This window comes from Desmodus rotundus, chromosome 8 (genome assembly GCF_022682495.2).
Source record: "Desmodus rotundus isolate HL8 chromosome 8, HLdesRot8A.1, whole genome shotgun sequence".
NCBI classification, from domain to species: Eukaryota; Metazoa; Chordata; class Mammalia; order Chiroptera; family Phyllostomidae; genus Desmodus; species Desmodus rotundus.
Window position 1 is genome coordinate 11,389,331 of NC_071394.1, and position 13,972 is coordinate 11,403,302.

The 13,972-nt window shown below is 36.2% G+C and overlaps 1 protein-coding gene across 2 annotated transcripts in view; it reads left to right on the forward strand.

Annotated features, from left to right (window-relative positions):
• ATAD2 (ATPase family AAA domain containing 2) overlaps positions 1-7,514 on the forward strand; it is a 63,865-nt gene extending 56,351 nt beyond the window's left edge. Inside the window, exons 26-28 of one of the 2 annotated variants that reach the window (XM_053929720.1) lie at positions 29-162; positions 1,035-1,163; positions 1,906-7,513. In XM_053929720.1, the coding sequence (XP_053785695.1) occupies positions 29-162; positions 1,035-1,163; positions 1,906-1,950 (308 nt within the window). In that variant the 3' untranslated portion in view covers positions 1,951-7,513. Of the gene's footprint in view, positions 1-28; positions 163-1,034; positions 1,164-1,905 lie in introns of both variants that reach the window. The other variant, XM_024572173.4, reaches the window with a different exon arrangement.
• The last annotated feature ends 6,458 nt before the right edge of the window (positions 7,515-13,972 follow it).

Below are 13,972 nucleotides of genomic sequence, written 5' to 3' on the forward strand. Positions count from 1 at the left end.
AATAATGTTACTCAATTATTCATTCTAGAAATGTGGACTCTGCGAATGACTCGTGCTAGACGTTCCCAAGTAGAGCAACAGCAGCTCATCAGTGTTGAAAAGGCTTTGGCAATTCTTTCTCAGCCTACACCTTCACTTGTTGTGGACCACGAGCGATTAAAAGTATGTGAATTAAAATTGTAATGCTTTCATTGTGCAGATTATCAACATAACTCACCAAATGAGGGCTGTAATGGTAGTATATTGTATCAATTTGGCATGTAATAAATAATGATCTTTTATTATTTAATCCTTTAATATTATAATCTTTATTATTTATCCTTTAATACTAAAGGATAAGTTTGGTATAGAATAACTTTCATAAGGTGACGGTTGGAGGTGGCTAGTATGTTGATACAGTTTTAGCAGACTTGTCTACATCATTGATCCCATACATTGTTTTTATGATTATTACCTATGACTATTTTAGTTAGTTTTTACTTAGCCATAATGACATGTTTTATGAGGTAATGACATATCCTGGTAGGGCCAGACTTGAGGAATCACAGAAGTCCATTGAGTCCATTTCAGTCATGAGAAAAAAACACTAAGCAGATGGAAAATCCTTTTTATAAGAAAAAGAACCCTGAACTGGTAAGGTAATTCACCAGTTATGTTCTTTCTCTTTCTGTTCCACATAATGGAATTAGTTATAGTACAATAAAATGTCCTGCAAAAAAATGTTGCCTTTTTCCTTATTAATCTAGTTTGAGATTATTTTTTAATTTGACTGTAGAGATTCATGGCTAGAATTGAAATTGACAGCCTCCTCAGCTATTGTTTTTGGTTACCAGGGCAGAGACCAGGATCACAAAGTAATGATGAAGTTAACTACAGCTAAACCACAGAGCCACTATCGGAGGCTGTCATGTCACGTCAGATGACTTGGTCTGCCCTCTCTCTGGTTGACATGCTAAAAATTCCCAAGATCTTCTAAATTAAAATATCTCAAGATAAATTATCTTTTGAATGTAAACACTCATATTTTCTTTTAGAATCTCTTGAAGACTGCTGTTAAAAAGAGTCAAGAATACAATATTTTTCAGTTGGAAAATTTGTATGCTGTAATCAGCCAGTGTATTTATCAGCATCGCAGGGATTATGACAAAACAGCACTTATTCAGGTAAAAAAATCTATGCAAGAATTGACTGATTTTATAAGAATTTTTAAAGACCATTTAATATGTGCATTGTAGATTATTTCTAGGTGTTAAAAATTGAGTTATCATGCACTTCACTAGTTTGCCTTTTCCTTGTATAAACAGTGGAACTATAGTATCAGTAAACTTTGAAAAGTCTTTATTTTGTGTATGTACTGAAGGTATCTAGCCCCTTTTTAAGATAGACCTATTTGTCTTAATACTGCTTTACAGTAGGCATTAGAGTACTAACTTTTAAAAACAGATATTAGAAAAAATAGATATTGGATGATACCTATATAGTAGAATATAAATATTACTGGTACTAACTATATACCTACTAGTGTATTTTTATATATAGTAATTAGCCTACCTACTAAAGTATACTGTGGTACCTACATAGCATAATGTAAATACTAGTACCTATAAAATATAAAATACTAATACCTGTAAGTACATCAGTGCCTTAGTTACAACTATTGGAATTTAACATAAGATGACCGCATCTCAGACTCATTGGAAAGGGATTTAAATAATGAAGTCTCATCAGTGATCTCAGTTCGTGTGATAGTCCTAAATTCTAAACTAAATTTCTGTTTTCACTATCAGATATATACATGGGTAATAAATTCTTAAGGGTGTTTAATGAAAAAATAGTGATAGAGTAATGTTTCTTTAACTTTTCCATGTTGAAACTTACTGTTTTTCTTTCCTACCCTTTATCTAGAAAATGGAACAAGAGGTAGAAAACTTCAGTTGTTCCAGATCATGATGTCATGGTATCATAGATTCTTCGTATTCTGTTTTTTACTTAGTTCACTTTTGTCATGTTCACATAATTGATGCAAGATGAAATCCTGCATTTTTAAGGAAAAGATTAAAATAGTTAAATAAAAATATTTAAACCTTCTTAATATTTATGTACACATGTAATATAAAGTACAGAGATAACTGAAAATGCTGGGAGTTTGAGTGAACAAGGCACTATAGTAATAGTAATGCTATGGCATATCAGTCGAAGTATGACCAACTCTTAATATGAAGTTACTTGATAGCTGATGTTTTATAGCAGTGAAGAGTAATTAGTGACATTGACATTTTTTGTTTTAAGCACTTTTAATTTTTTTAATAATAGTATATTGTATCAGGCTAGAAACTTAACCATTTGCCAGCCATTTTGTTGTCTTTGTTTTCTTCAGTGCCCCTCTCCCATCTGCTTTTCAGTTGCCCCGCCCATTCACTTAAAAGCCAGTGTTCAAGTCATGATTTGCCAGAGGGCCCTTGACAAGTTCTGGCTGCGCCACAATCCTGTACTCAAATGTCAAAATCAATTCTTTTTAGATGAACGTTTGTATAATTCTAATTTGAGTTAATAAATATTTAAAATATTTTTAGTTAAGTTTTATAAGTATACACAACAAACATATAACTACTTTGTTAAACAGCTTTTTATTAGCACAGAGTTTTTTTTATATTTGAAAACTTTATATTCTTCTAAATTTGTGTTTAGGTTATATTCTATATATACCTTTTATATGCAATTATATAAATATTATAAATTTTGTATTAATGATACCAAAAATACATTTCTTTCTTAAAAGAATAAAACCATTCACCGCCATGCATTTAATTTTAGCAGCCATTTAATACTTATAAAATAGCTTTTGTTGGAAACCTTCAAAAGGAATAGGGGATAATGACCTCATATGAGAGATTCTGGATCCTAATATGGTTTCAAAGTTGAGCTGCCTTTTGCTGATTTATCTGGATATTGTGTTTAAAGCCTAAAATCCAGTATTTCAGATACCTTAATTAATAGATGCTATCTATGTAATGCATAAAGCAATGCCAGTCACTGAAAACATTCAGGTATGTGTGTATTCTTGGATTCACACACATACACACACACACATATATTACTATTTTTATTGAAGTTTATTATAATTTATTCCAGATGCATCTTTTATAAGTAGGATTTTATTTTATATGTATAATTTTTGTAATAAATTATAAATCTGAAAGTTGTTTCTCAAATTTGTTTCTATTTCTTTATCATTTAAAAATATCCTAAACATAATTGCAATACTGTTTACATTGGACTGTTTATATGCTATATGTCTTTTAGCTACAAAGACTAATGTGTTTCCTGTTTTCTTGACATACTGTCTACAGACATGGGAAGTAATATGTCTACATTCCTGTGTATTTTCAAAACCATTCTGAACTAGCAAGCTTGGAATGATTCTCATTTTTTGCTTAAAAGTGGAGTCAGCCCTAGCTGGTGTAGCTCAGTATACTGAGTGCCAGCCTGCAAACCAAAGGGTTCGATCCCCTGTCAGGGCACATGCCTGGGTTGTGGGCCAGGTCCCCAGTAAGGGGGTCTGTAAGAGGCTACCACACATTGATGTTTCCCTCTCTCCCTTCCACCCCCTCTCTAAAAATAAATAAATAAAATCTAAAAAGAGTAAAGTCAGTCTATAATAATTAAAGAAAAAGAAATAAGAGAGGCATCCAAAATGAAAAGAAGTAAAACTATTCACAGGTGACATCTTATATGTAGCAAATTGTAAAGAATCCACAAAAAATCTGTTGAAACTAATTAATGAATTTGGCAAAGTTTCAGGATAGAAGATCAATACATAAAAGTCAGTTGTATTTCTAAAAATTAGCAATGAATAATAATAGAAAATGGAAATTAAGAAAGCAATTCTATTTACAGTAGCAATCTAAGGCAGTAAAACACCTAGAAATAAATTTAACCAAGGAGGTGCAAGACTTGTACACTGGTAATACAAAATATTGCTGAAAGAAATTAAATGAGACCTAAATAAATGGAAAGATATCCTGTATCATGGATTAGAAGACTTAATGTTAAAGTAGCAATATTTCCCAAAGAAGTCTACAAGTTTAGTGAAATACCTATTAAAATCTCAGTGGCCTTTTTTTCAGAAATAGGAAAATCAATCCTAAATTCGTAATAGAATTGCAAAGGGCCTTGAATAGCTGAAACAGTCTTGAAAAAGAAGAAAAAGTTGGATTCACACTTCCTTCCCTATTCCAGAACAGAAGCTTCACAAAGCTACATCAATAAAAAATGTGCTAACATAAAGAACAAACATAGCAGACCAATGAAATAGAATTGAGAGCCCAGAAGTAAATCCATACATATATCTATGATCAATTGATTTTTAACCATGGTGCCCAAGATCATTCAATGGGGGGAAAGAATAGTTTATTTAACAAATAGTGCTGAGAAAATTAGATATGCATGTGTAAAAGAATGAGGTTGGACCTCTCCCTCACACTGTATACAAAGTAATTTAACAAAATAGATCAAAGACCTTAATTTAAGAGCTAAAACAAATTTTTAGAGGAAAACAAGGACAACTCTTTATGACCTTGAGTTTGGCAATTATTTCTTAAATATGGCACTAAAAACACTAGCAGCAAAAAGAAAATTAGGTAAATAGGAATTAATCAAAATTTAAAACCTTCATGCTTTTTCTACAGATAATATAAAGGGCTATTAAAACTCAACAACAAAAAGACAATCCACTAATTGATGACCTAATAGTTTTGAGGACTCCTGGTTAAGTGATTTGAAGATGCTTCTCTGTTGGAATGAGTCTTTTTTTTCTTGACTGCACTGGAATTTTGGGAGTAAGATCACAAAAAGAAAGTGATCATATCAAGTCACCTACTATTAATCTGATTTATGACTTGATTGACTTTGATCAGATGGCATAGGTAATGTTTGTTAGATTTCTCCATTGTAAAATTACTCTTCCCTTTTTGTACTACTATACTTCGGAATATCCCTAAGTACAGCCCACACTTAAGTAGTGGGAAGTTATACTCCCCCTTTGCCTTTTTATTTTTAATTGATTCAGGGATCCCTATAAATATGTACTATGGTATTGTGGTTATTTCAGACTCAGATCTTCACTACCCTCCTCCGCCCCCTCCCATGGTACTTTTTTGCACAAAATAATGCAATTGAGGTTGCCCCATAATATGAGGGATTTTGTTAGGATTTGGATAAAGTGGAAGTGAAAACTGACTTTAGAATAGGACATTCAGGAAACAAGTGCTCGTTTGCCCCCTAATATGCATTCTCTCATTTCTTGTAACAAAGCCTGGGCAGTGTATCCTGCTGGGAAATTATATTTTTGTTCTTATATTGCAGCAAGATGTGGCCATGTGACTATGTTCTGGCTAATGAGGCACAAAAGAAAGTGCACACTTTCTAGGAAAGCTCTTAAGCTCTTTAGGGAGAAGGGGAGAGGTGAGAGCATTTTCTGTCCTTCCTTTTTACCTGCTGCCTGGAAAAGACATGTTTTATGTATATATAATGGGTGGAACTCTAGAACCTCTCTTAGACTATGAGATGACCTCAAAAATAGAACCTATGACCACTTTCATAAAAGAGAAAGAACCTTGCTCATGATAACTTTAGGGTATTGTTGAAGCCCTTAACTGTAGCTGGACTTCTTATTTGAAACTGAAATAATTTATCTTGTTTAAACTGCTGTTGTTGGGTAGATCTCTATTATTGATAATGGAATGCAATCCTAACCAACAAAGGCATACAGGATACATAAGGAGTTGGGGACAATATTTTTGGTGCTTAGGGTCTCGAAATGTCTTATTCAGGACTTGCTGCTTATAGGAAGTAAAAGCTAAATAAGAACCCACTGAGTCCTTGAGCACACAGGTGGCATGTTCAAGTGGACTTGCAAGCTTTTCTTAGATGGTCTAGAAAAATGACAGACTACAAGCAAGACAGTCAAAAGGAAGTCCTCAATGGCATTTTTGGAGCGGAAAGTTTAGTGAGACCTTGTTTGGTAATACAGTGTACATTAAAGATGATTCCTTAGTTGTGAAGAAAAACTCCCAGAGGATTGGTGGGGATGTTGACAGCAATAGAGAAAAGTGAGTTCAATACAATTAGAAACATCTTGATTTTCAGGTAATAGTGGGATGCTAGGGAGGCAGAAGAGAATAGTCTTTATAGTCCATATTTTACACATAATTCTTGTGAAAGACTGGATAATGGCCACCCAAAAGATACCTTCATCCTAATCCCTGGAACCTATGAATGTTTCCTTCTATGGCAAAACAAAAAAGGAGAGAGTCCTTTACATCTAATTAAATTAAGGATCTTGGTTATTTGTGTGGGTCCGAAATACAATTGTATTCTATGAAAGGGAAACAGAATGAGATTTTAGAAGAAAAGACAATGTAACCAAGTCAAAGAATGGCGTCAGGTAGCCATGAGCCAAGAAAATGCTGGCAGCCAGTCATTAGGATCTGGAAGAAGCAAGAACAGAGGAGAGCAGCCCTGCCAGCACTTTGATTTTGGCCTGGTCATAATGATTTAGGACTTCTGGCCTCCAGAATTGAAGGAGTTATAATTGTCTAGAAGTAATGCTGGTGAGAAAGAAAAACTTTCCCTCTTAAGATGAGTCTTCCTCAGAAGATAAGGAAGAAGAAAGTTGTCATACAAGAGTAAGATGAGGAAGGCGATGAAAGAAGTTCCGAATTGATTTTGTGTGAAGGGGAATTCCTCACCTTGAGGTTGAAGTGCTCCAAGTTTCAAAACAAAAGGAAGGAGAATGGTTTTTGCTTTTTTTTTTTTATAACCTGGTTTGGGTTTTGGTTTTTGGTCAAGGGGAAGGGCATGATTGGAATAGAGCATAGCTGGTTGCAAAAATACTTCCAACTATACTTACTAAGGGGACCAAGAACTGCCATTGTGCTGAATCAAATGTGTACTACTCTACCACTCGGCATCATTCCATGTGATAGAACACATGTATTCCTTGAAACAATTTTTTCCAAAAACACATGTTAACTGTGTTTTTGATTGGGAAGGTATTGTCTATCACAAGTATGCCCTTCCAGGCCAAACAATTAATAAGGAGTACTACTACCTTAATGTTCTTTGTCGGTTGGGAGATGCAATATGATGAAAACGGCTGCAGCTATGGGCAACTGGTGATTAGCAGCTTCATCACGACAATGCACCTACTCATGCATCACATCTCATGCAGAGCTTTTTGGTGAAACATCAAATCACCCAGGTGACTCAGGCCTCCTACAGCCCAGATTTGGCACTCTGCGACTTGTGGCTGTTCCCAAAACTAAAATCACCTTTGAAAGGGAAGAGATTTCAGACTGTCGATGAGATTCAGGAAAATACGACGGGGCAGCTGATGGTGATTCCAACAAAGGATTTTGCAGTGTTTTGAACTGTGTGAGGTCCCAAGGTCCCTACTTTGAAGGGGACGGAGGCGTCATTGTCCTATGTACAATGTTTCTTGTATCTTCTTCAATAAATGTATTTTTCATAGTTTGTGGCTGGATACTTTCTGGACAGATCCTGTATGATTATTTTCCCTCCAGATTCCAAGGCTCCCCACCTACCCTACCCCACCCCTTTTTTATGGTTGCCTTCCTCTATCCTTAATCTTCATGTTCTTCAGAGCTTGGTCCTAGGCTCCTCTTTATACTTTTTTTCCGGGTGTTGTTTTCTGCTCTCAACGTTTTAAATACTACCTGTATATCAGCTACTCCCAATTTATATATCCAGGCCATATCACTTTTCTAAATTACAAACCAACACATTTTGACCTTTCCCTGAAACCTGCTTCACCTCCAGAGTTCCTCTTAATTTAGAAATGCCACTACCTTCCATCCAAATGCTGAAGCTAGAAACCTAAAGCTTCCTTCTCCCTCAATTTCCAACTCATTACCAAACCCTGATTAGAAAAATCAAAAATGCCTCTCAATTCTCTCCATTTTCTCCTCTGACTCTTTAAGTCGGTATAGCCATGTGCCTATACTACTGCACGAACTTCTCAATAGGTATCGCTTTCTACTTTTGCCCCTGCCATCCATTCTTTACCTAGTAGCTAAAATATTACTTCAAGGAACTTAGATCTGATATCCTTTGCTCATACTCAGTGCTTCCCATTGCAGATTTTTGTTATGGCTTCTGCCTACCTTTCAGCTTCACTCTCCTGGCCCACAACACTCCAGCCACCACTATCTAGCCTTGTTACTACCTCTGGGCTTTTTCACATGCTGTTCCTTTTGCCTAGAATGCTCTTCCTACCACCAGTGTGCAACTCCTATCCTTCATTTCTCAGCATAAACGTTACCATCTTAGAGTAGTTTTCTTGACACTCTATTAGATACAACTTTTGAATTAAAACTTTAAAATAGATTTTCTATTTTAATCTCATTCAATCCCAATATTCTTACATGACACTTCATAATTTATAACTGTATATGTTTATTTAATGTTTGCCTCACTATAAGATCATAGGCTTTTTGAGGTCAGTAACTAAGATTTATTTGTTTTATGATTTTTAGATCCAGCACTTACAACGCTAGGTCCATAGTTGATGCTAAATAAATATCACTTGACTTAATGACAGTAGTGGGTAAGGAGAGTGGAAGACTAAGAAGCAGATTAGTAAAACACAGTTAATAGAAAATGGAGGCCCATGGAGCTATGGTGAAGGGAACCCCAGATTCCAGAAAAGGAGTGTGAGATCTAGCTAATTGCATCTATTTTTTTTTAAGATACAAAATCACCTCAATTATATTTTTAAAAGCTGCTTCTGCTGGATTTATTTAACTCCAAGGCTGTAAATAAGTTTTTACCTTGATTTGCTAATAATTAATTGTCCACATCTTGGGCATTCTTATGAAACCCGTCTAGTGAATGGTTATATATTCTTAGGTTTGCATAGTCAAAAAAATGACTGGATAGATGAAGGTTGTGGGGTTTTCCAGTTTTTTTTAATTAACTCTAGAAACAAGCACAAAATACCAAGAAATATGTATTTACCTATTTAAAATAAATTATACATTATATATAAAGTTAAATAAATTTTATTACATTAAAATGTTTATGTATAGTGATGAGAGAACAGCCATTGGTTAAAATGTTGAATAAAGGACAGATGGGTATAAGATTCTTTGGGTTGCAAACAAATTTTCTGGCTAACTTTAGCAAAAAGGCATATTTTTGAAAGGATGTCAGTTACCACATGGATGATCAGAAAAACCAAAAGTCAATGGAAAGAATCAGGGCTGCTCCAAGCCCTTACAGAAGTTCTTGCAATAGAACTTCAAACATAAACATAGAAAAATAGCACCCTGACCAGGTAGCTCAGTTAGTTGGAGCATCATCCTGATAATGCCAGTAGTTGCTAGTAATGTGACTCAACAAAGACACCCAAGCTCAGTGCTTCCCTGTTTTAGGTTTCAAAGTTCCCCCTAACAAAGCATTGGATTGGTCATGATGTTCCCCCTAACTGTGGCCAGAGGCCAGGGTCACATAACTTAGACATTGCTAAAGAAAACCCCCATTATAAGGAAGTGTGAACCCAGTAGCCACCCTGAGAATTGTCTGTCATCAAGGTTAACAAAACGATTTACTGACATATCTGGTGAACTCTCTCCTTGTGTACAGTTTCTACACAGTATCTTACTTAATCCTTAAAAAAAAAACCCTAGGAGGTAAATTCTGATATTGTTTTCACTTTATAAATAAACCAAAGCTTAGATTAGGTAATTTACTCAGTTTCACACAAAAGTGGCAGAATCAGGACTTCACTAGGTCTGTGTGATGGAGACCCATGTTCTTAACCACATCCCCTGACCAGACATTGTAGGGGCCCTACTCATATTCTTGGCCTTCAACATTCTGGTATGTGCCATTGACAGCTTCCTGCCAACATCTGTAATCCCACCTGAGGGTTTTCTCATGGTCTGTACTGGATGTGACTGGAAGTTATCCCCAGAACTAGCTGCCAAACACATACAGATTGAAGTCAGTGAATGATACCCCAGCTTTCTTGCCCCTCAGGTGGGGCAACTCTTGAGTGTTCTACATTTTTGTCTCTAAGTTCACTGGGGTTGAGCCCTAGGTCTCAGAGCAATAACCTGCCTGAAACTGTATCAGCTCCCTTCCCCACCCTGTCTAACTCCACTTCCCTGTTTGTACTTCTTGGCCTGCCCTCCCAAATAACCACTTGCTCTTACATCTTGGCTCAGGGTCTGCGGTAGGGAAAACCCAACCTAAGATACTTCCTTTTAACATAAAAATAGAAAAATATCACCCTGGCCAGGTAGCTCAGTTGGAGCATTGTACTGATACGCCAAGGCTGTGAGTTTGATCCCCGGTCAGGGCACATGCAGGAGCCAACCAATAAATGCATAAAGAACAGGGAACAGGGAAATGGGCTTGCGTTCTCCCTCTCTCTAGTCAATAAGTAAAAAAATTTTTAAAGGTAGAAAAATGTGAAATACCCAACAACTACCGTATTTTTCAGACTATAAGACACACTGGACCATAAGATGTATCTAGGTTTTAGAGGAGGAAAATGGAAAAAAAACCCCGGCTTCACTGCTGCCAAACCGCACCCCCCGCCAGCCCCCTGCAGTGAGCCAGGTAAGCTACATTCGGACTATAAGACCCACCCCCATTTTCCTCCCAAATTGGGGGGGGGGGGTTGGTGGCGGTGAGTGCATCTTATAGTCTGAAAAATACGGTATACTTTTTTTAAGGTCTCAGCTATTACTGAACCTCACAAACCATCAATTTTATTGTAACGGCCTATTTTCAAATTTCTTCCAATTTCAAAGATTGTCTTAATTATTTTGTAGCAACGTTAAATTATGTAAATTATGTCTATTCTGTTTTTAAGAGGAAAACTCTGGAAGCTTCATGTTCAGCTATGTAATTTTAGTATGCAAAGGTTGGAAATGAAATCACTACATTTGAGCAATCAACCCTGCCAACATCTGAGCTCTGGCTGGGAGTCAGAGAACAGCACTTAACATGCAGTGAGAGGGCTCTTGGAATACTACTACCTTCAGAGCACATGCCAAATCAAAATGATTTAAACGTCCAAAATATACTGGGACTAAAACATTTAATGGATGAAAGGGTGCCAAACATGGGTACCCTGCACATGCAGATATTGTGAGCTAAAAGTGTTGGTTTAAAGGACCATTGTGAGACTCCAACTGGATTAAACATTGGGGGGTAAAGGGGCTCATTGCAATAGGTAATGTATTCATGAAATAATTTGGAAGCTGATTACGTGTGATGAATCCTAATTAAAGCTATTTACTGTGGTGAATATTTAGGAAAATCAGGGTCTCAAAAAAGGCACAAGCTTTTACTTGAATTATTTAGGAAGAAAAATAAGTTACCCGGTTTTATGTTGTTGTAATTACTTCTTCATTCAGTTTACATATTTTATATTTAGGACCACAGCATATGTATCATATGTCTCTTTTCTGCTTCTTCCTTAAATTTTTCTTAAGTCTTCCCCATCTCACTAGGGAAAAAATGTAAATTACCAACATCACTCAGATGAATTCCCTGGTTTCTTCTGAACCTTCACCTCACAGCTGTTGCATGAAATATCGTCACTAAAATACTAGCTAAATGAAAATGTCTATCCAAAATGACAGTTTTCCAATAACCTTATACCAAATAATCTTGCAGAGGAAGAAACAGATTACTAAACATTCTCTTTTATCTAAAAATAGCTGATCTGGAAATAAAATTCTAATAGTGATCAGGAAGTAGGGTCATGAGGACCATGGATGAGTTTTTCTCTCTCTTTTTAAAAATATTTATTTATTTATTTTTAGCGAGAGAGGAAGGGAGGAAGAAAGAGAGGGAAAGAAACGTCGATGTGTGAGAAACATCGATGAGTTGCCTCTTGCACATTCCCCAAATGACGACTGGCCCACAATCCAGACATGTGCCCTGACCACAAGTCTAACCTGCGACCTTTTGCTTCCTGGGACAACACTCAACCAACTGAGCCATGCCAGTCAGGGCTTATCTCTTTTTTTATTTATTGATTTTTAAGAGAGAGCAAAACATAGATTTATTCCACTTATTCATGCATTCACTGGCTGATTACTGTATGTGCCCTGACTGGGTATCAAATCCACAACCCTGGCATATCAGGATGATGCTCCAACCAACTGAGCTACCTGGCCAGGGCTTTATCTCTTATTTGTTTTAAGTAGCTTTGGTAATGAAAATATTTCATAAAAATTTAAAAGTTGCTTTAAGCTATAATTCTCATTTTAATTATGAAATATGAAATATCTAAGGGCAAAAAAAGATCAGACCATATCCTCTTATATGTAAGCTGATACGTATTTCTTATATTTTTATATTGTCCCTCAACTGTTTTTTGCAAGTATTTTTCAAAAAAGCTGTTAAACATCTGAAAATCTATGTGCCTGATGAAAAAGCTGTCTAACTTTTGGAAATATGCATAATATAAGCCTAGCATTGTATCACCTGTTGGCTCTAAGCTGCATGTGTCTCATCCAGCTATGATACAGGAGAAAGAAATGTGTAAAGAGGAGGTAGCTTATAAATTGAGAAATTAATGAGAAGTCCAAGCTAATTGTTCTATATTTTTTATTTATAACATTCACAATTAAATGAGAGATGGGAGTTCAACTACATTAAGAAATGATGACACAATACTAACATGTTATTATTAGTGGATTTTAATTGTAATTATGAGGGCAAGAACTAATTCTTCCTTGCCTGAGTCATATTTGCTGAATTCCTGTATGTTTGTACATACATACTATTCCTGAGGTCCTGCTGCATGGAAGGCATTATTAGGAGGGATAAAAGTAAGAATGAGATACAGTCCCTGTCCCCCAAGGAATGTTATAATATGGTAAAGTTACGTGTCAACACATACCTAAATCGTCGTCTCACACCTCAGTAAAGAATTTAGGTTTGTCTTAATCATCCAAAGCACAGAAGAATGGACTACATCAGTAGGCTTCACTGTGTGGTGGGAAAGGAGGCCTGTGCAGTCAACGTAAGTTTTAATCTTATTGAACGTGTTCTCCAAAAAAAGATGTCTTTTGTTAATGCAGAGTTTTTGCTGCTCACCAAAATGTCCTTGTGCTCCCCCACATTTCCTGTGACTAGAGCTGATCAAAGAGCTCTAAGCAGAAGTGCAATGTGTCATTTCTAAACAAGCATTTAATGGCTGGTGGAAATCTCCCTCCCCTATGCCTGAGCAACACAGGAGACATGTATTCCAAACAACATAGCCCAAAAGAGGAAGCAGCCCGAATCCCTGAATCACCATTTGGTGGGGAGTTGCCCTAGGGACACTAAGAGCTGCAAGAAACCTTGATGACTGAGAAACCATTGTATATTAAGCCAGGGGTATCTGGGTTGGTTACCATAGCCCAGCTTAGTCTGTTTTGACAAAGAGATAATACATTCACTTGATGGTTGTTGAGCCTGTGAAGGAAGAATCAGTGTGAAGGCAAGACTGTGAGATGTTTTTTAAAAGGGGCCAAAAACTGATGTCTTTGTTGATTCTTTCTACAAACAATGAAAAAGGCCTGACCAACCTCCAGCCCTATCCAGGACCCTAAACCTCTGGCTCCACAGCTGGTGGGATTTGGGGAAGGCAATATTCTTGAGCCTCAGTTTCTTGTCTATAAAATGGAAGGCATTGTACTAATACTCCTAGGATTGTTTTGAAAAATAAATTATAAATATAACAAAGCACTTAGCTCACAGCCAGACAGGCAGAGGTGCTTACTAAAAATTCTTTGTCTCCCCTATCCTTTGTGTGAAACCAGTGATTCTCAACATGGACTGCATTTTAAAATCATTTGGGAAGATTTTTTTTTTCAAGTGCTCTATCCCACCTGAAACTAAATAATCAGAATCTTTGGGGGTGGGGTTTAGGCATAGATGTTTTTTA